This window comes from Mus caroli, unplaced genomic scaffold, assembly GCF_978045245.1.
Source record: "Mus caroli unplaced genomic scaffold, Mus_caroli_1 scaffold_4, whole genome shotgun sequence".
Lineage (NCBI taxonomy): Eukaryota > Metazoa > Chordata > Mammalia > Rodentia > Muridae > Mus > Mus caroli.
In genome coordinates this window covers 66268645-66292068 of record NW_028227259.1, presented here as the reverse complement: position 1 = coordinate 66292068, position 23424 = coordinate 66268645, and the positions used below count along the sequence as shown (strand labels likewise).

Sequence of the window (23424 nt, the reverse complement as noted above, 5' to 3'; positions counted from 1 at the left end):
CACACAGCAGACTACAGGACTATTCAGAGAGTTAGATAAGGCTCTGCCTGACAGTGTAAAAAAGAATGACAAAACAGTTCTAAGTGACCATCAGACTCGTAGAAGCTGTTCTACTTTAACGCCAAGTGTAAAGGAAATTAAAATGGATTTGGGTTAGTACAGTTTAGGCTGACATGACAAGATAGTAGATATTACATTTTAAAATGAGGTCACAGAATTGTTATCCCAGCCTGGGTCTTTTGGTCTAGGATTCCGAGGGCCAAAAAATACATGGGTATTTCCCATGAACCCAAGAAGCGGGAGATGGTCATGGTGTCACTGATCAAAACAAGGACCTACTTACTGTCATGTTCACTGATGTCATAAGCAGAACTGCTATCTTGGACTGGATCTTTTGGTCTAGGGTTCTGAGGGCCAAAGAGTATTTGGGTATTTCCCATGAATCCAATGTGAAGCTTCAAGAAGAGGGAGATGGTAAGGCTTGGTGCTTTTCTGGTCCCTGGGCTTGTCTGAGGAATTTGCTGGTCCATGGAGATGATCTTACTCCAAAGACTATAGACATTTGTTAATGAATGTCTAAGACTTGATAAAACAATGAGCAAGAAAAAGGTGCAATGCCCTGCATTTAGGGAGATGTGTTGAGATACATTAGTGAGTCCAGGCTTGGAGGTGCATGAGGAGAAGAAACTTCTAGAAATGATGGGAAGGACTCCGAGGAGACAGTGTTTCCTAAAAGTTTGGTGCATACTCACAGCAGGATGGGTCATGTGATAACTTCCTGGGTGACTCAACTTTCTAGAACTTCCACACTGCAACTCAGTAGATATTATAAGTGTGGTTGGGGTTAGGAAAAGAAGGAGGAAAAAATGCTGTGTCAATAAAAACATTTGTTCCCTCACACCCACAGTAGGTTGTTTGACTGTGGTGGCCTCGGACGAAAGAGAAAAATATAGACAAAAGTGTTATCACTGTAGATGGGATATACTTATTGTTGGATTGAGACTGATTTAGTGACTAGAGAAACTGGAAGATGAGGTTTTCCATGACAGGGATGGTAAGGGTTATCAAGAATTGGGCTTCCTTTCATCCTAATGAGGTGGGTGGGAGGGGGTAGGGAGTCACTATAGAAAGTGGTTTTATAGTCCTGTCCCATGCATCCTGTTCTCACAGCACATCTGTTACACCAGCAGAAATGAAACACAGAAGTAGCCATCCCAGAAAGTCTAGTTACAGTTCAGATAGCAAGCACAGAAAATTGAATTTGATCAAGTTATTATTTTCCCCAAAGGGGGAAAATATTTCTACAAACAGAAGGGAAAGTGTAGATTTATTTTTTATTTATTTATTTTTACCTTTTTTGCTACTTCAGCTAGCAGTAGAGTCTTCCCAGTGCATGGTCCCCCATACACAACGAGAGGGTTGATATGCCCAGTTTTGCTTGGAAGGATGTATTTATGCAAGATGTTTAGTGATTCACATTTGTATTCATAGAAGGAGGCATATGTTTTACACAGTGAGGAGTGCTGCAGGATTTCATCGTACAGAGTATCAGTCTCTGTGTCAAAGTTCTGCTGTACTGTTGCCTGAATTATATCAATCATGTCTTCATAAAATTGCTTACCAAGTCCTTCTATGTAATGGCTTTCTATCTCTTGGGAATAGCCCAGTTTCATGTCACAGTGAGTGACAGATGTGTACACTCTCAGATTAGAGGATGCAACAATGGTAGGAATGAATTCATCCCTGAGTTTTATCAGCTTCTCTTGAGCTTCTGGGTCACGGACGATTCTTGGGTCTGTTCCGGTTATGTCCATGTATTTCCCCATCTCTGGGATTTTCACAAAGCGTTCGATGTTAGCAATCTTTCTGATGTAGCAAACACACTTCTTCAGGAAGGCTGGAGTTTGCTTGCCTAGAGCAAAGTCAAACTCATCCTCGATAGCTGGAAGAAGATAAGACAGGGTTCATTGTCTTGAACGATGGAACCATGTGCCCAAATTCCCAATATGTAGCTCTTAGTTACTTTGAGGGACATTGGCTTATAATTTGTAGAGATGCAACCCATGGAGCCATTTCTTAAGTTAGCATTAGGTTTTTCCTACACACATAGAACCTAGAAGAATTGGTTTTTTTTTTCATAAATAATTTTATTTCCTTCCTAATGGGAAGGAAAAGTCGAAGACCAGCTTGATAAGGCAAGCATGCAGGGTTCATGGTGATGAGTTCTAAGAGATAAGTTTAATTTCCCTCTCTAACTAGCTTCAGTCTGTGAGGCCAGGAAACATGAAGGTAGCTAGGCGACATAGCTAGGTTCCTGGTTCCTTGCCAGGTCACCCTTTCCAATGCAGTGTCATCCTTTAGTTTGAGGTGTATTGTAACCTATACAAATGGGCTGAAATAGAAACGAAAAAGCACATGCTAAAATAAAATGTAACTGTGTTCTGAATTCTGGTCTATCTTAATAATTCATGATACTTCTCAATTTCATGGGCTCAGAAAGGTATAGAAAATGACTTGTATAAGATATCATTTCTTCTGAACTAAACCACATGTCTTATAGTACATAGAGGTGCAGAGAAGTAAGTATGCCTTGTAAGTTCCTCTTTCCCTCCCTCCCTCCCTCCCTCCCTCCCTCCCTCCCTCCCTCCCTCCCTCCCTCCCTCCCATCCGTTTCTTTCCTCCCATCCTGGTTAGGCTTTTTATCAGCTACACACAAACCCCATGGGAAGAAGGGAGTCAATGGAGAGCACACCTCCATCCAATCGGCCTGTAGACAAATCATTCTGTTTAAGGATTGATGTGTTAGGACCCAGCCCACTGTGGGTGGTGCCACTCTTAGGCAGGTGGTTCTGGGTGGTATAAAAAAGCAGGCTGGGGAGGGCGAATTTGGAAAGATGGCTTAGAGGATAAAAGCACTGACTGCTCTTTCAGAGGACCTGCGCTCAGTTCCTAGCACCCACATGGCAACTGACAACTGTCTATAACTCTAGTTCTAGGGGACCAACACCCTCACAGAGACAAATATGCACCAATGCAAGACACCAGTGCACATACAAGAAAGAGAGAGGGGGGAAGGAAGGGGGAGGGGTAGAGGGAGAGGGAGGGGAGGGGGAAGGGGAGGAGGAGGGGAGAGAGAGAGAGAGAGAGAGAGAGAGAGAGAGAGAGAGAGAGAGAGAGAGAGAGAGAGAGAGAGAGAGAGAGGGAGGGAGGGAGGGAGGGAGGGAGGGAGGGAGGGAGGGAGGGAGGGAGGGAGGGAGGGAGGGAGGGAGGAAGGAAGGAAGGAAGGAAGGAAGGAAGGAAGGAAGGAAGGAAGGAAGGAAGGAAGGAAGCCTGGGGAAATGACTTAGTAAGCAGCACCCTTTCTTGGCCTCTGCATCAGCTCCTGATTCCAGGTTCCTGCCTTGAGCCCCTGACTAAACTTTCCTCTGTGATGAACTGTTACCAGGGTGTGGAAGATGAAAAAAATCCTTTGCTTCCCAAGTTGCCTTTGGTCATGGTATTTATCACAGCAATAGAAAACAAACAAAAATCCCCACTTCCCGTCCTCCCTGTCTCTCCTCCCTTCCTTTGTCTCTCCTCCCTTCTTCCCTCTGCCTCTCCTCTCTTCCTCCCTGTCTCTCCTTTCTCTCTCCCTCCCTCCCTCCCTCCTTCCCTCCCTCCCTCTCCTTCCCTCCCTCCCTCCCTCTCTCCCTCCCTCCCTCCCTTCTCTCCTTCCTTCCCTCCTTCCTGCCTTCAAGCAATCCTCACCCTTTCTTTCATAAACTGACCTTTCTTAAGCAATTATTATGCATTATACAACCTGCCAATCGTGTTCAGTGCTGATCGAGAGAAAGAAGGATAAAAGAGATAAAGTCTGGAGAGCCTGTAGCTACCATGGAAGTTTGGAAGTTAGGGGCCTTTTCCTAAATTATGGCTTTTTCTGGGATTCTTGTGATAGTAGTTTTCCCCAAAGTGACAGCAATCAGTTTTGACTTTTGCAAAAGTAGATAAGCTTATGGCCACAGGGTTTCTGTAGACCGAGTCACGAGTTTGGCGCATCTCACACAGTGTTTGAGCCAGCCAGCCACTGTGGTTAAGGGGACAGGCTACGTTGCGTATACAACATGCGTCTAATTTCCTTTCACAGGAGATAGATGAGAGAAGTTGTTAGGAGCTTGGACATCAGCGGCGACAGAGGAAGCGGCTTCTGGCTCATCTGTCTCCCAGCCCCTGGGGAAAGTGAGCACTCTGGATTCAGCCACTTCATGCTAACATGATCAGGAAGAAAAAGACAATGGTCTACCTGTGCTATCCATAGATAGTGCATCACTGATTCCCACAGATGTACGCGGTCACTTGGACATTAAGAGAAAAAGCTCATTGTAGCTGACTGGTATTACTGTCCAATCTGTGAGAAGAGGATGCTAGCTGAGAAGTTCTGACCATAGAGGGGATGCAGATAAATTACGATAGAAAAAAATTCCATCTAGGCGTCACTTAGGGGAGGAAAGCAGGCTGTACACAGCATGCCTGCAATGTCATAAGTGAACCCGAATAAATGAGCAATGTGATAAAAAGTTCAGTTTCTATATCGAGGAGGCAATTCACACCATCTTGATTGTGGGGTAGGGGTGGGGGTGGGGGTGGGGATGAGAGTAGAGTGAGGACCTGTGTTCATAATTTCTGCTGTAGTTTTGCTCTGGGATTTCCCTCACATGCTATGTGGTAAAACTTTTAAGTGGGTGAACTTTTAAGAGGTGGGTGTGGTCCAGTCACAAGTCTCAGGTTGTCAGGACGTGTCTTTGAAGGGACTTCTGGCATCCTGGGCTCTTCTTGTCTCTTATTTTCCTTCCTTGCTATGAGGTGAATGGCTTTGCCATAAGCGACTGCTGTGGTGTGTGACCTCACCACAGGCCCAAGAGCAGTGGAGTCAACTGATTCACCATGGCTTAGAGGCTCCAAAACAAAACCAAAATAAGTAATTTTCAGTGATCATAACAGAAAGCTGGATACTGGAATTCCCGATGTGTGCATACACTTCCAACTTTCCTCTTTCCTTACTGGGCACTCTTTGTGCATTCTGTCTTCGCACTTGCTCAGTGGTCTTCAGTTTCCTAGGTCACAACACTCAGGAAGGGTAATTTAGGGACAGACTACCAACCATTTTTGTTTCCCAGAGTTGCACTATATAGCCCAGGCTAGCCCTGAACTCACAGTCTTCCTGCCTCAGACTTCTGAGTGCAGGGATTACAGGTGTGTACCACCAAGCCCAGTGTCAGTTCTCTAGAACAGAGACCTTGAACAAGTGTTTTCCAGTGAGGTGCTCGAGTGCTGGAGCTGTTCGATTATAAACCTGCTATTGTTTTACATAAAGAAGAGCAAAGCTTTCTTCTGGGCCCCTGTTCTAGTCCAGCACATTTTACAGAACAATGTTGTTTTGTCCTTGATAAAGATGAAGGGCCAGAGCCTGGGAATGATCAAGAGGTCCCAACAGAGCAAAGATAGACAGTGCTTACTCCTGATACATTTAGTGCTCTTTCCCTCCCCCTCCCCCTTCCCCATCTCTCTAAGGTTTCATCACTATATGGGCCTGGCCCATCAGGAATTCATGATATAGACCAGACTCAAACTCACAGATATCCACCAGCCCCTGTCTTCTGAGTACTGGGATTAAAAGAGTGAAACACCAAGCCCACCAAGTTTAACATTTTCAAGGAAACTTGAAGTAAGACTCAACTTCCTAATGGCTCGCATCTAGGAGTCACCAAAATGATTTATAGTCTTAAAAACCTATTTAAAATGTGTGGATTCAGAGGCTGAGGGTCAAGTGCTTTGGGGGTTTTTACAAATGTGTTTTGTTCTATAACTAAATCTTCATGAGACTGCTGCCACATTGGAACATGGTACTGGGAATCGGTATTCCCAGGCCAGAGCATTCAGGACAGCAATCTGAAAGTGCAGTTGTTATTGTTTTGTCATTAACAGTTTTTTATTTGTGAACTTTAAAAAGAAATTCTAGGGCCGGGCGTGGTGGCGCATGCCTTTAATCCTAGCACTTGGGAGGCAGAGGCAGGTGGATTTCTGAGTCTGAGGCCAGCCTGGTCTATAAAGTGAGTTCCAGGACAGCCAGGGCTACACAGAGAAACCTTGTCTCAAAAAAAAAAAAAAAAAAAAAACCCAAAAAACATTCTATCCTTCAGGTCCTGGCTTTCCTGCAGTTTCTGACCGAGGCTTCCCTGCCTGTCTGTGGAAGGTTACAAACTAATCAGTAATGAGGAGTGTGACTGCCTTGTTGTGCATGTGTGTTTGTGTGTGTGTGTGTAAGTGTGTTTGTGTGTGTGTGTGACTGGGTATTTGTGTGTGTGTGTGTGTGTTGCTATTTTAATATAAAGTTAAGTCTTGGCACATCGTTCTACAGTTCCATACCCTCCTCCCTGGTTTCCCATGTCACCTCTAAGGTTCATCAGGCAGCCGTCTTTGTCCCTGTTGTCACCCTCCTCAAACCTGACTTTCTTGTTGTTCATGAAGTTCCCAGCATAAAGCCTTGCCTGTGTTAAGCTTTCTAAGAGGCTGACTGATGGATGGTTAGGATGCTGTGATTTAGGAGAACTGGAATGTTGTAGGCCCAGCGCCAAATTACCTTAGATTACCTTTAGCCCTACAAATCGCCAATTACTGCCTATCCTGGCTTTGTCCAAACATCATTTCAGCTATCAGGAAAGATCTTTTCTGGAATGTACATACAAACCGACCCTGAGATTCCATTGATTTACAGTCGAAGAATGTTGTCAGGCAACATTGAATACTTATAGCAGGTAATTCCCTTCTGTGCCCTAACCTACCTACTTGATGTTTCTATCAATGTCTTTGAAAAGTGCCTTGATCTTTTGTTTTCTTTTTGTAGCTACCAAAGCTTCAGGAAACTGCTACCATGTTATACATGGCATTTGAAGCAATGGCAACCCATGCTCCCAGGCTGTGGTGATTTGTGTTTGGCTCCAGAATAAACCCCTATTTCCTTGGCTGAGAGCTGTGCTTGTGCTTGATACCCAGTCTATTCCCTGTGAGGGATTCTAACAAGTTGGTCCCACTGCCTGTAATCTCCACCTTAGAGAGTCATGATCCTGCTAACTCTGATTCTTTCCATGTTCAATTTAAAAAGATCAGCAACTAAGCTCATCTTATCTTTACAAGAGCTCTAGCATCCCTCCTCAGCCACTATTTTTTTTATAATTACGTTCTATTCAAGTTACAAGTTATTTAATTTCTGAAACAATCTTGCTTATTTATTTCTTGGTAATCATTTCTTTGCCTCCCTGCAATTGCTTTCCAGGAGAGCAGAGACCTCTCTTATCCATTACTGTCTCCTTGGAGCTTGCATCAGAGTTGACCAGGATAGTTCCCCCACAGAGCAAATGGGAGACAAGGAGGGAATGATTTGCTCAGATGAGAAACAACTGCAGTCTTGGCCTATTATACCCAGCTATTATACCCAGCTGTCTCTGAACTTCTTCTAAAATCACATTTGCTAGAGAAGCCTTCACATTAAGGAAAGGACTTCCTGTGAGCTGACACTTGTCTTTCTGGGATGTGGAAGCATTTATCAATTTAAAATTGCTTAAATTTAAAGACTCCTGAGAGGGATGTTGTGCATGCTTCCGGTTTCCATCCATTTCTTAATTATCTGAAGCCAAGTGGAAATTACCTGAGAACAGGTACCTCTTAGCCTGGCTGTGCTTCATTTTTCCCTGTTCATGCAGCAGTTTGACAGCAGCTTTAAATATCGTTTTGATTTCATCCGATATTTCTTGCCATGGCCTCTCCTGTTCACTACTGGCAGAAGGCTGTGTCTAGGAAAAGGTGAAAGTGAGGAGTTAGTCTCAAAAATCATGAAGGATAAATCAGTATTCAAGAACAAGATTGGAATATGGGAATGTTATGAAAGTTGGTCTCTCCAATGCCTCACTTGATCCTCTTTTCTCCAATAATTCTGAAGTAAGAAATCATCTCCATATTACAGGTGAGCTTGCCCTGCTTACATGAAGGCATGACCCAGACTGTGCTTGTTTCCCAGGCTTGGCTGTAGTTCCTATTGGTTATTTATCGGCCAGGAGTCTGATTCCCATTTCTTCTGGCAATGTTGGAACATAAGATGTAATTGAAGATGGTCACCAAAATGCCATCCTTGGAAGACGTTAATGTCACTTTTTATTGAGCCCCCAGGTAGTTCTTGAGGGATTGGTTCTTAGGAAAAGGATCACCCTAGCCTTTCAAGCTCTCTGGCTTTTTGTCTCACCATATGATTTCTTTTGCATTAGTTTCTACTGTCATAATATGATCAAGAAGATGCTTATTAGGGCCTGAGGGGATGGAGGTGCCTGCCTTGGATTTTTAAAGCCCCAAAGTGTGAGCTAAAGGAAATTATTTCCTTAGAAAGCAGCCAGGCATTTAAATTTCTGTTATAGTAATATAACAGCAAATGGGCCTCAGACTTTTGTTTTATTTACTATAGTTTTCCCTCTTGCAGTTTGACTTTCATAACAATATAATCTTTATAGTGTCCTCTGAAAAAAAGAGAAGAAAGTTAAAGGGCAGGTATTTGTGTGTCACCATACAGCTTTAGGGTTTTGGCTTCATTTTTTTTTTTTTTTTTTGTAATTGTCTAAGAAAGAAAGTGGTGAAATTGTTTAACAGGAAGGAAATATATAGTCTTAGAACATTTTCAAAGTCTTACTCATGCATTTATTTATTTCACATTGATTATGAATGATTTATACGTAAATAGCTGTGGACATTTTGAGAATGACTTACATTTCCCTGGAGGATCATTAGAAATAAGTGGAGACAAAGCAAGCAAACGAATAGTCACATAGGAGCAAGTGTCCCCAGATCACTGTGTGAAACAGCTTTGTGGTTTCATCTTCTATCCTATTTACATTTACTCTTATATATTCAACCCTGGGATGCTTTGGGTTTACTTTAACAGCCCTACCCAAAAGAGCACTATTGTTATAGATATGGTAAGTAACGGCAGCGTATATATGAGGAAAACAATGACTTTGACATGATTGTATCAGCATGAAGAAGATATCAGAGGGACAACCATGTAAGAATGAAGACCATGGCTTACCTATCATTGTTATCCTCTTGAAGCTGTCTGGGTACCAGCTATATCAAGGATGCTCTCTTTGAAAGACAGATGGATCTTAGTCTTCTGAAAATCCATCTAAACATTCAAGTGATTAACCAGAACTACTATGCCTCTCTTTCCCCTTCGCTAAGTTTTAAAAGGCATACAATAGATATACTTAGGAACCAAATTGGTTAGGAGAGGCATGGACCAATTTTATCTATGATTCTATACAAACTACAAATACATAAACCGTTGAAAGTGTTCGAGGAGAACTATCAAATATGTACTAAAATGTACAACAAAGAGTCCATAACAAAGTGATGCATATTTTAAAAGGATCCATAAAATGAAAATGAACAAACAATATAAACAACACACACCCACATCCACCCCACACACAACTTTCATAAAATAAAACATATAACTGTTGGATTTGGAAATCAGCATATTAATGGAGTAGAAACAGCTGAAGAAAACTTAAATGAACTGGAATAAGGACCCGAATTCCTTTTATGGAAGAGGGGAGAGAAAATTGATACTGTGGGAAAGAATGGAGATACTGAGACAGACCTAGACTGTCTAGTGGAAATTTGAGGAACTAACAGGGAAATCTGAAGTGCTTTAGTTTGCTTCCTGTTGTTGTGATAAACACTGTAACCAAAGCACAGGAGAAGAAAGGGTTTCTTTGGCTTATAGGTCCAGGTTATAATCCGTTATTGTGGGACGTTAAGGTGAAGCTCAAGCAGGAACTGAAGCAGACCACAGGGAGGAATGCTGCTTATTGGCTTGCTCCCTGACTTATGCTCAACCTGCTTTTCTATGTATCCTGGGACCACGTGCTCACAGTGATGTCCTCCTGCATCAATGAGCAATTAAAACAATACTATGCAGACAGGCTCACAGGCCCATCTGATGGAGGCTCATCTTTCATTGAGATTCCTTCTTTCCAAGTGTCATTAGGTTGAGCCAAGTTGACAATAAGAACTAACCAGGACAGGAGGTAGTAGAAGATACACTGGTAAGATAACAGTGGAATGATTTTGAGAATTAATAGGATATGTGACTTTGCACATTACAGGCACATAACCTGATTGACTTATGCCAACTAGAGCTAACGAAATCATAATGTCTTCAGATCCCCTGAGAGCGTTTGTAACCTATGACTGTCATTTAGTGTAATTTGCAATCTACCCCAGACAGAAGGAAAATCACCTTAGAGGGAAAGTCAGAGAAATCAGACTTACTGAGTTTTTGTTGCTTCTTGGCACCTCCAGCCTGGGTCTGAGGTAATAGGCTGCTGGCACAGAGTTCTCATCCCGACAGTACCAATCTTCCAGTAACTTGGTCTCTAATTTTGCCTCGACAGCAGCATCCAAAATCATTTCAAACTCTGAAGCTTCTACTTCCCCAGGGATTCGAATGTTCCCATATTTTTCACCTAAGAGGCCCTGTGTATCAACCAGAAAGTTTATTTTATACCTACAGCATGGCAGCACTCAATAAATATCTGTAAACAGCAAGACACATTGTTAGGTCAATTCTTTCTTATCATCACAGTGTATACTTGATTTCATAAGTAAAATTAGACCAACTATAATTACTCAATATACTGAGAAATTAGTTTACCTATTCAGTCAGACATGGCAAATTCAAAAGTTTTACAGCAAATCCTTCAAAGTTTACTTAGAGAAATGAGAGCTGTTCTACTCTGAGATTTGTTTCTGGCAAAGAAAAATGATGAACCTTACAAAATTCTAAACATGCAAAGCCTCCAACACGGGAATTGCTCTGCCCAGAACGATGGTATGACTCTCAGCCCCAGATCCACAAAGCCAGGGAAGACAGAAGGTGATGTGGCTGGGTCCAGCACTAGTCCTAGCCCCACTGAGACAGTTCAGGTTTGTACACAGACAACTGGCCCCAATTAAACAGGCAAAAAGCTCCACAGAAAAACAAGCAATACCCCCCAAACAAACAAACAGAAAACCTTAGTGCTCTATGAAGGCAAGGCAATAATACCCACATAGTGCAAATGGACAGGTAAACTAAGACACTATTTCCCTGTTCTCTGAGACTTGCCCATAAGACTAGAGAGTGGTCCATCACAGTGTATACTGTCATTCAGAATACTTGTTAAAATGTAGATTCCTGAGTCCCCACTCAGACTTAAAACACCGCAGGGGAACATGGGAGTAAGACCAGACCAGGAATTTACATTTATTATAATAATTATTATTATTATTGTTGTTGTGGTGGTGGTTGTAAAAGCTAGAGTTTATTAAGAGGAGACTAATGTGGATTTAAATTTAAGCACAGAGAGAGAGAGAGAGAGAGAGAGAGAGAGAGAGAGAGAGAAGGAGGAGGAGGAGAGGGAAGGAGTGGGGAGGAGAGGGGAGGGGAGGGGAGGGAAGGAGAGGGAGGGGGGAGAGGGGAAGGGGGAGAGGGAGAGGAGAGGAGAGGAGAGGAGAGGAGAGGAGAGGAGAGGAGAGGAGAGGAGAGGAGAGGAGAGGAGAGGAGAGGAGAGGAGAGGAGAAGAGAAGAGAAAAGGACAGCAGCATACACCCTGGAGTAGGTGCAGGTTTCCCAAGATAGCCTGTTTACAGCTTGCATTCTAAAGTGAGGTTTCACTTTAGAAGCTTTAGAAGCTGTGCGTGTGTGCACTGTGGGTATTAATGGTCTCATGAACGATGTTTGGCAGGTACTGAAGCAGAAGCGCTGGGAACAGAATGGATCATTACAAAAATCGAAATCTATTTAAAAATAATTGTTTCTTTGAGTGGAGCACCTGGCACCAAACATTATAGTTATTTGATCGATGGGGTGAGTCTATACATGCCATAAAGATGACTAAAGGAAAAATTTCCTAATTCAGTTCAACTAATAAGCATTTATTGGGCACCTACTGCATGACGGTAACACAGAACTTTATAGGAGCAGTAGCATGCTGGATAGGACTAAAGCTATTTATTGGATTGTTCTGCTCTTCGTTCTTTACATCCATTGATTATTCCTTTAGGTGGAACAGTCATAAATCATGACTTGGTTATTTTTCGAAATAAGACAAGAGTCTACCTTAGTCTTGTTATTTGAGAGACAGTAAGGAAAGAAATTTTGCTGATACATTTTTGAGGAAGACTTTTTGGGTTCTTGGTATTTATAGGACTAACGTAAAACACAAGTTGTTTGCAAAACACGAGTTTTTATTAGGGATGGAGAGTGTTGGTTTAGAGAGTGTCAACCTGACACCATTGCCAAGTCTAACTAGTGATCAATAGGTCAGAGCAGGACCAGGAAGCCACGCTGTACCCCGAGCCCTGTAGGACTGTATATGGCAAGATGTAATCCCAGTGAGACCCTTTCTGGATTGAGCAGCATTCACAATAGCCATGAATGACCTTGAGGTGGGTGCAGACACTATGACAGTGTGTCAGCCTGTCTGTCCACTGTCTCCTTTCACCACTGAAGGAGAAACAGATTTTCTACATCCTTCTGGCTGCAAACACCAAACTTGTTTTTTCTCGATAAACATTTATTGAGAAGTTGAGGGACCTCGTGTCCTTTTGCGTTGTTTTTATTACAAATGAATATGTGCCTGGAACCTGTGACCAAAGAAATGCATAGGCACAAAATAAGTTTTAATTTTTTTCACTGAATTGCCTAAGCAGTCTGTCTATGTACAGGGGAGCATAAACAGGAAGTTTTCCTGCATATAGAACTCCATAGTCACCTCTCTCCCCCACCTCACCACATGTGGAATGTACATCGATTCATTGTTAAACACTGAAGGTAACCTTGTAAGCTTGGTGGGAAGCAAGAATTTGATTGTCCAAATACAATCTAGAGAGTCAAGGATGAAGAAAAGTGTAAGAAAAAAGTGAGCACGTGTTCTGGGTATAGTTTTAGCACAAACAATTTTAGTGTAAGAAATATATTTTGGTGCTTTGGTGCTTGTTGGAAATAGTGAGTACATAACACTGTAATGTATCGGATGCCTTCAGATTATCTGCTTTACAATAGCTCCTTTAAAAATATTTCTATCTTACATACTTGAGTGTGTATATGTTTTTTTTTCCTGCATGTATGCATATGCATCATACCTCTTCCTGGTTCTAGTGGAGGCCAGAAGAGGCTTTGGATCCCCTTGAAGTGAAATTATAGGTGGCTGTGAGTCTCCACGTGAGTGCTGGGTACTGAACTTTGAGCCTCTGGAAGAGTTGTAAGAGCTCTTAACTGCTGAGCCATCTCTCCAGCTCTCCGAACTGGCTCTCGATATTCGCTATGTGAATATCATTACAGGTATATAAAAAAGAAAGAAATGCTTCCCAGATATTAAGCTCTTCGTAACCAGGAGCTTCAACGCACAAAGGCTTTGCTTTTCTTCCTCTCTTTGCTTCTGTGCCTGCTGGTACAGGCATGTCTAAGCCACTGCTTTCAAAGGCTTAGAGATAACATTTTCTTTCCTCTCCATTGATTTTTCTGTTCTGTTGGGCAAATATTGATCTCCCTTCCCCCGGCTCTATGTACAGTTAGCTCTGTCTGGGCTTGAGCACTTTCGGGCGTTGGGCCTGGTGTGAGGGTGTACAGTATTTTACTGTAGCAGACAGTAGAACGACTGAAGTATCCTTGATGGGTTTGATGAACTGTGTGTCTGGAATGTGACTCACTGTGAGGTTAGGGGTATCATTCGTTATAGGGAGGGAGCAGGTGTTCCCTGGGCCATCAGACATGGGAGCATGGACATGGACATGGGGGCAGCAGGAACAGAGAAGAGAGGTCTCTGGTTTATCCCCAAGCCAGTGGTGGCAGGAACACATAGTCTATACATGCCCTAGTCTCAGACTTAATCATCACTGGGAAGACAAACCCCCTCCACCATAAGCTTCTCTTTTCCTTATTAGGAGAAAAATTCCCACTTTAAGTATGACTTTCCTTCTGGGTGATCTCATTAGTGCTTGATCCTGTAATCTAGGTAGAGTTGCTGAAAAGGATCCCCAGGGTTTATAGAACTCAACTCGTCTGCTCCAGGCCATTTCTCTAGGAAGACACGGTAGCATCAGTACTTGCACAGGGAACTTTTAATTTAACAACTCGATTCTGAGAAGGGAGAACATGCCTAAAGCTGGATGAACAGAACACACACACACACACACACACACACACACACACACACACACACACACTCACAGTTCATTCTGTTTCTCTGGAGAACTGTGACTATTACAGGTTTGTGAGAAAGTGGTAATGAATTGGGGAGTAATAACAAGTGGCTAAAATTAATTACAAACTAAATCATGTCCACATTAGAGACAATCAAGATGTAACCTAATTAAAAGGTCAAATTGTCACCTCGGTTTCTATTATTTCTCTATTGCCGTGCTAAAGCATCATGATTAAGACACCGTCAGTATAAGAGAACACATTTAATTTGAGGCATACAGCTCAAGAGCCTGATAGTCCTTGGCCACCATGGTGGGGAGCATGGCAGCAGGTCAGCAGGCCCAGTGCTGGAGCCGAAGCTGAGAGCTTAAATCTTTAGACACAACCACTAGGCAGAGAAAGCAAACTGTGAATGGTGTTGGTTTTTGAAACCTGAAAGTCTACCTCTAGTGACGTGCCTCTTCTAACAAGGCATTATTTCCTAATCCTTCCTGAAAAGTTCCACCAGTTCAGGGCCAAATATACAAACATTCGAGCTGACCAACGTCATTAGGATTCAAACCACCACAGGCAACAAGTGATGTAAGGAAATTATCTTGAAAGTTGTCTATAGCTCCGTTATTAGAAACATAGACATATTGTACGTTTGTTTTTAATTATGTGTATGCATCTATGTCTGTATGGGGTTATGTGTTGTGAGTGCAGGTGCCAGCAGAGGCCAGAGGTGGCAGATATCCTGGAGGTGTGGTGAGCTGCCTGACATGGGTTCTGGAAGCCAACTGTGGGTTCTTTGCAAGGACAGTACAACCCCTTAATGGTTGAGCCATCCCTCCAAGTTCCCTGGATATGTATGCATATATATATATATATATATATATATATTTCATGTATAGAAATGTATTACACATATATTTTTATTAATATAGCAAAATGCCTTTCAAAAGTCATTTTATGAAGGAAGGGTTTATTTTGGCTTATGGCTTGAGAACATAATCCATATGGCAGGCCGGGTGTATCAGTGAGGATGGCTCTGACTGTGAGTTCAAGAGCACAGGGGCCTTTGCTCCCATTATGTTTAGTTAGGAAGTAGAAAGAGTTGGATGCTGGTACTCAGCTCATTTTCTTCCATCCCCTTTTCCATTTAGAAGCCCAGTCCATGGGATGGTGTCACCACATTCAGTTTGGGCCTTGGCTCCTCAGTAAAACGTCTTTGAAAACTCTTATAGACTTGCCAAGAGGATTTGCTTCTAAATCCTTTCAGGCTGGTAATGAAGATTAACTGTGTTGAGAACGGATGGAACTAGATATATTTAGGATATGAATTTACATAGTTTTCATTTCAAAGTATCCATTCACCCAGATAACTAGATAATTTATGGTGTTCTTGATAGTTATAATAATTAGATATTTGCTGTCACTATCTATAGTAAAAAATTCACTTCTCACAATTCTTACAGAATGAGCCTATAACTTCATGTATCAAACGCAGTTACCTAAAATGAGATATAGAAACAAAGAAACTCACTCACACATTCTGTGAGCGATGCAGGCATAAAGCACACAATGGTGTCAAAGTGAGATGAGATATGTTTGATACTACAGCATGATGGGAGTGAAGACAAAGACGAAATGATTTGTCAACACATTTGACAGAGCAGAATAATTAAAACAATGCTTCCCAATAGGTTCTTTGACAACTAAGAATTCTTAGCTTTATCAGAATCACACCATAGCCTTCTTTCTTGAAAGCCTTCTTTCTTGAAACCGACACTTATCATTTAATTATGGTTATTAAATTGACATACTTTAGCCCACTGCTGAACAGTTTTTTTATCAGTAATAATTCTGCTATGCCTTGCTGTTGCAGGGTACTGTTGTCTGAGAGGGAGCTTCATTAATTGGAAGGTGCTGAAAACAGTCCTTACTCCTGAGAGCCATCAGAACAAGGGCAGTGGGCACACGGTGGAAGGACTGGCTAATAGAACCATGTGGGGTGGAGCCAAGGCAAAGGTCATAGTGCTACAGTACGGATCACAGCACTAACCTTAGCCATTAAGAACTGCAGAATTCTTAAGGATGACTGAAACCCCAAAGCCCAGAGAATGATAATGGACGTAAACAAGGAGCCAGGTTTTTGAGAGGGAGTGGAGCCATATCAGAAGTCTGAGTGTATTCAAGTGTACCCAGGAGGCAGCTAGGAATGTGGACATGTAGGTAAGATGAGGAGCATGGCTAGAAAAGTGGACTCCAGAAATCATTTATTCAATAAATATTAACTGAAGGTGCAATTTGCCTTGGAGGTGTTCAATTGTTCTTAGCTTTCTCAGGAATCCCTAATCTGAACACCAAAGTCTCAGGACTCTTTAGATTCTGGCCCACCAGGGCAGTTGGCTCATGACTGGCATGATCTCTCTCTCTCTCTCTCTCTCTCTCTCTCTCTCTCTCTCTCTCTCTCTCTCTCTCTCTCTCTCTCTCTCTCCCTCCCCCCCTCTCTCAAAGATTATTTATTTCATTTATATGAGTACACGGTAGCTGTCTTCAGACATTCCAGAAGAGGGCACCAGATCCCATTACAGATAGTTGTGAGCCACCATGTAGTTGCTGGGAATTGAACTTAGGACCTCTGGAAGAGCAGTCAGTGCTCTTAACCACTGAGGCATCTCTCCAGCCCGTGATCTTTCTCTCAGATTGTAATATTAATACATGTACAGATTAGAGAGTCCACAGTCACAACAGGGGGATAATAACGTGGATACAGGTCACAAAGCTATTAATTTCTATGGTAGGCAAAGAGAAGAGTGGAGTGGTCTCATAGAAGACACAAGAGAGGAAACAACTACTGGAAAAAATTGAGGTAAAATTGTAATAAATAGAAAAATGGATCCATGCCATAAGGAGACCACTCATGTAAGAAAAAAAATTCCAGTGAGCAAGAAAAATAATAATGATCACTCATAGTCACAATTGTGGCTGTGAATATTGCAAGTAAAAACCCTGGTAAGATAGGATCATTTTGATGATCGAGTCTACTGAGGAACACAGCAAAGATACCTAGAGGCTTCCAGGCAACAAGAAAGGGCATACACAAGGGAGAGAGTGCTAATGAAAATGGGTACAGCCACAGTGAGCATGTAATGTGGCAGACACTAAACATTTCTACTTTTGGAAATTCATCTTACTGCTTGTTGTGCATAGATTTGTACACAAAAACATTAGACTATTGTTAGCTTATGTCATGGCTCTACTCTATGGGGCTTTGATTTACTATTCACGTTCTAAATGAGAAAACTGGGAATAAATAGCTCACTGTAATTACAGTTTTGTAGTTTTCTAATTCGTGGGAAATTGGACAAAAAAGAAAAAAAGAACAAAGAAAACCAAAACAATAGAAAGACAACAATACAAATGAATGAATAAATTGACTGTGTCTCCATAGGCCAGTTTGTGAACTCAACATCTTGTAGCATATTCAAATCATTTTTTAAAAATGAAAACAAATAAATAAAACAGTTTTTTTGGAGGTGAGGAATAGGGTCTCTGTGATGGCTAATTTGAATTGTTGACACAACCATTCTGGGAAGAGTGTCTTACTGAGGAATTTCCAAATCAGGGTGGCCTGTGGGTGTGTCTGTTGGGGACTATTTTGATTTTGTTAGTTGAAACCCAACCACTGTGCACTCACCATTCTCTAGGCATGGAATCCTGAACTGTAAAAGAGTAAAAAAAATGAGGGGGAGCACAAGAATGTGTGTATTAATTTTTTTCCTATCAGTTTCCTGACTACGGATGCAGTGTGATAACTGTCTTGGACTCCTGCTAATATGATTTTCCACACTGATGACTTCCTACAAATATAATCCCGATTGTGAAGGGAAATAAGCGTTTTCCTAAGTTGCTTTTGTTGGGATACATAAAATAAATTAGTCTCAAGTAACCTAGGTTAGCCTTGAACTTACATTGTAGCTAAGGCTGACCTTCATTACTGGAGAATTAGGGTTATAGGTGTGGCTCACTAACGCCCTGTTTATGCGGTGCTAGGGATCAAATCCAGAGCCTCATACATGCTAGAAGCAAGCACTCTTTCAACTGAGTTACTTCCCCAGCTCATACTTGGTATGTATTTAGATTCTTCCAAGATTTTCTTGCTTCTATAAGTCATATCACACTAATTACTCCTTCATTAAATGAGCAGTTAGGAAAGGTATATCTCATTACTGGAAGTGACTGATTATTCAGTTTATTTATTTATTTTTAGACAAAATCTCACTATGTAGCCATGGCCGGCATGAAGCTCACTATGTAGACCAGGCTGGACTTGAATTCATAGAGATCTGCCTGCTTCTGCCTCCTGAATGCTTGGATTAAAGGCATGAGCTACTATGCCCAGTTGACATAAATGTAACTCATACTATATTCTTGTTCCCAGTTCCATATGTATTAACATAGACTTCTCTGCCCATGGAACCTGGCTTGTCTTCCTGGTGAAGTTTCTATTCCAGCTCAGTTACATGGCACCACATCTTCACTTCCCAACTCAGATTCCTACCACCACATCTGGTCTACAACAGGCTCTGGCTTCTCATCCTGCTGCCTTGAAGGGTCATCCCTGTCCAGGTTTGCTGGCATTCTTTCAACAGGTCTGTGTGTATAGTGTGGGGCCCTTCTCACTGCTTTGAAAGCCATACAGAAAGTTGGATTGATCAAGCATGACACTGGTCCACAGTTCTCAGAGCATTTTCTTCTTTGTAACAGGGTATGGAACAGACAAGACTGAAGGGAAAGGTTTGTCTGTGCTTTTCCTGCCACAGGGAAAACTGGCTTATAGAATATTCACTGCCTTAACGATGACAACAGTGTTATTAACATGTGTTCTTAACTATATCTGGGGCTCAAAAACCCTGCTGCAATTGATAAGTGTTCTCTTTATGCCTAATCTTTAATTGGAATTTCACATTTATGAGTTGTGGATGTTGAGTATCTTATATGTATTTATAAAGTAGCAAACCATTTATCTGCTATCGCTGGATTGCCACACACAAGAAGGTTATGAACTACAGATATACTTTGTAGTGTTTAGTTTTTACTATCCTGCTTTAATGTTCCAGGGCATGCCATGCTGCCAGCCATCTACCCAGGTTCTCTTGGATCTTTGGATGAAAGACACACACAGACATTATCTCATTTTTAGCCTGTCTTATTGGCTCAGTGTCTGGGCTTTTCTAAGCCTCCTACAGCTAATGTGCCCTTCCCTTTACTCCTAGCCCAACACCTCTAAATTGTCCCTCAGCCTAGTTGCCCAGTTACCTTTATTCCTTGCTCAACACTTCTAAATATTTCCTCATCTTTGTGCTCAGTTACCTTCTGTGGAGCCCATTGGTCTTGATGTCCAGAATGCTTTCAGGCTGCTCTCTGTGGGTTACTTTCCATTTCTGCCTACATTTTAGAAGATCTCCCTTGCAGCTCTGAGTCTGTTCTGTCTCTCCCCCCCACCCCCCCCCGCCCCCACCAAGTATCTCAATTCTCCTCTTCCTGCCCTCTTCTCTCTCCTTGCCTGTGGGAACCTGGACGTCCCACCTCTTTTTTTCCACCCAGCCATTGGCCACTGACATCTTTATTGATCAATCATGAACCAATTGGGAACAAGGACCTTAGCATATGGGCATGCAGATTCCCTACCAAAGCATCAGAATCCCCTACAATACATTAACTTATTTGACCCTTATAACAATGCTGTGATTTACTGCTCATGCATCAGACTGAAATCTCTAAGGATCAGCAATATATCTAAGAACCCACAGCTGGTAAAACATCAAGTTAACTGCAGGATCAGGTCTTGTAATTCCAAAGTCATGTTCTTCCATAGATAGCTGATGTATCACTTCAGGCACGCTGGGAACTCTTAAATGAATATATGTATATAGTATCTATAGTATATAAGTATCAGCATAATATACAGTAATATATATTATATAATTATATACACATATATAAATATTATACACACACACACACACACACACACACACACACACATATATATAAAATACCAGCTATGGCCTGAGTCGTGTGCTGAGACTCTATCAGCACAATATGCTTTCTTTAGTCTGTTTTCCTTGGGGTCTGAAGATTCTGTTAGGATGCTGTACTGCTCTCTACAATATATATATAGTGTATATTATATGTTATATATAATATTATATATTATGTGAATATATATAAATATATATGGGAACTATTTTCATATAAAGAAGCTAAGTTTGTGCAAAGACACAAGAAGGGCTAAGCATACAGATGCATCTACTGGAGGAGTTCTCTGACTTGCTCTAAGCACTACGCATGGGGAGAACCTAGGAGAGAGTTGCTGGAAACCTGAATTCAGCCACAACAAACAGCAGAAACACTCTGGAAAAGGGTTGGGAAGTCTGAAACCAAAAGATTTCTAATACCCCCCCCCCCACCACCACCACCACAGGAAAACAAGGATCGCTGACTAGAGGATAGCACTTCTGCAACTCACCTGAATGGCTAAAGAGGAGGGGTAAAAGACCTTAAAAGTGAAAGATCAGACCAGAAAGTATCGTATCTCTACCCATGCTGTTAGAATGTATCATATCCCTACCTATGCTATTATTACCTTGTAGAAAAAGGGTTCTATCAAACACCTTGGAAGAACATGGAGGAACATAGAGAGCAGCCAGCACCCTAATGGGATCCTCAGACCCCAGGAACACACTGGAGAAAGCACACTGTGCTGAGAGATTCTCAACACACCACTCAGGCCATAGCTGGCAGGAGCAGCTACGTGGATCATGGTTGATAGGAAATTGGTGAATATATATTCAAAGCTGTATTTTATGCTGAACTTATATATTGTCTTTTGAGTGAAGACATTGGGTATAGGTCATCTCACAAACAAGTGGTACCAACAGTGGTTAAAGCAAAAACTCTCTTCAGAGTGACTTTAGACAAGCTGCTTAACCTCTCCACAATGCAATGTGCTGGCTGCAGGAGATGGAAGGCTAAAGGTTCTCATGTCTTTCCACGCAGTGTTGATTCAAATAAGAGACTCAGAGTTAAGGCTGCCACACAAATACTCTGTAGGGCCTGGCTCTTGTGTATTATTGATGAATTAGTCAATAATTTAGCATTGTATAATATGTTGATTCAGTTCTTTTGTATGTTGTTTTTGTTCTGTAAATGTCAAGCCTGTGAGCTGTCACTTTCCCTGCTGTCATTGTATTGGCCTCTAGCAGTCTTCTATTATAAGATCAAACAGGTCCTGGGAACCTCAACATAGCTGCTCCTATGGAGCTGGCGACTGGGTGTGAATGGACATCTGAGAAAGTGAGATTCAGGGCTCTAGTATAGTTATCTCTAGAATATAGAGGTGATTTCCTGGGCTGGAGAGATGATGGCTTAGTGGTTAAGGGTTCTGTCTGTTCTTTCAGAGGATCCAGGTTCAGTTCCCAGTACACACACGGCAGCTCACAACTGTCTTTAACTACAGCTCCAGGGGATTCACATCAACAATATGTACAATGAAAATGAATAAGTCATTTGGAGGTAATTTATCTTTGTTGTATGTTTTTTTTTTTTTAACGTGGGTTCTGAGGTTTCAATCTCATGTCCTCATGCTTGCAAGCACTTTAGTCACTGACCTGTCTCCCTTGTCCCAAGGTTATTTTTTATGTTTGTTTATATATAATTTTTATCTTTTAAAGGGCTGATGGTGGCTATTCAAAGGCTGATCTTCAGATGATAATGTTATTCTGTATACAGTTAGGAGGTTGGCTGGGGAGATGGCTTGGTTGGTACAGTGCTTGCTGTGTATGCATGAGGACTTAAGTTCAGTCCCTGGAACTTATGGGAAAACTTGGTATGGGCCAGCAAGATGGTTCATCTGGCAACATTCTGGTCTGTCTCACCCATCATTAGGACTATGTGACTTGATAAAATATACCTTAGCAAGAATTTCTAACTTTAAGAAATGCTTAATGATATCATAGTATTGTACTTAGCAGAACCAACTAACACCGCTTAAACAAATTCCACAGTCAGGTCCTATTTAGATTTCCCCAGATCTTTGGCAATTGTTGCTTTGAGACCCAGAGCAAGTCGCTATATCCCACTCTCTTTGCATGTCTCTGGTGTTCACTGGCTTTGCTCCTCTGCCCTCCCTCTCACATCCCTGGTTGGCTGGAGAAGCGGATGGTCTTGATCAGTTTTTCCATTGTGAGGGCCAGCATTGTCAGCATCTCTTGGGGATTTGGCAGGAATGCACATTTTCTCCTTAAATTCTATGCAGACCTACTGAGGTAGAATCTCTAGGGCTGGGACCTTGTGGATTTTGTTTAGCCATCTCTCAGAATCCCTAAGGTGAGAGTCATGGTCACCCTAGGCTTTCCCATGTAGATCTGGCCAATCCTGCTTTCAAGTATCTTTTGTGGTCACTATTCAAAGACTGACAGCCTTTCTCTAGTCAGTTTCAGGTGAGTTTTCTACCCCCCTTCCTTTGGGTCTCATGAGTACTAGGCAAGACATTTATGACTGAGCTACAGCTACGCCACAGCCCTTTTTTTTTTTTTTTTTTTTTTTTTTTGGCAGGATGTCACTAGATTATCCACGCTGGCTTTAAACTCTACTCAATTCCAGATAGGCCTCAAAATTGCAATCCTCCTGCTTTAACCTCCCATAATAGTCAGTTCAGGCCTTTGCCACTGGACCTGGCTGGGCTAAGTTTTGTTGAAGTTGTATTTTACCAGCTACAAACCTGTTTGCCCAAGGGTTTCCCCATCATTGATGAAATTATCTGAACTCACTGTTTTCTTTGGGCTGGGAGATAATTTTCTACTAAAATTCATTCTGAACCCAAGAATCATTTTCAACTTTTTCTCACCCTGGGGCTGTATCCAAGAATATTTTTCAATGTTTTTTTCTCCCTGAGGCTGCACCCAAGAATCATTTTCAACCTTTTTCCTCCTGGGGTAGCTGTGGCTTATTTTGGGTTTAAGACAACCACCGCAGTGTATTTGCAGTATAAGAGCAATATGAAGTTATTTGTAAAATTCTATTTACAAATTTATAGATTTTGGAGTATTTTTGATAACACTTAGGATGAACTAACTGGCTTGGAAACCACTTATTTAATTAGGTAA

General features: G+C 41.8%; 1 protein-coding gene across 1 annotated transcript in view; it reads right to left on the bottom strand.

Annotated features, from left to right (window-relative positions):
• Window positions 1-23424, bottom strand: part of Nwd2 (NACHT and WD repeat domain containing 2) — a 162634-nt gene that overhangs the window by 8562 nt on the left and 130648 nt on the right. Inside the window, exons 4-6 of the mRNA XM_021163584.3 lie at window positions 10357-10560; window positions 7685-7829; window positions 1353-1942 (exon numbers count right to left, since the gene is read on the bottom strand). Coding sequence (XP_021019243.1) covers window positions 1353-1942; window positions 7685-7829; window positions 10357-10560 — 939 coding nt within the window. The remainder of the gene's footprint in view (window positions 1-1352; window positions 1943-7684; window positions 7830-10356; window positions 10561-23424) is intronic.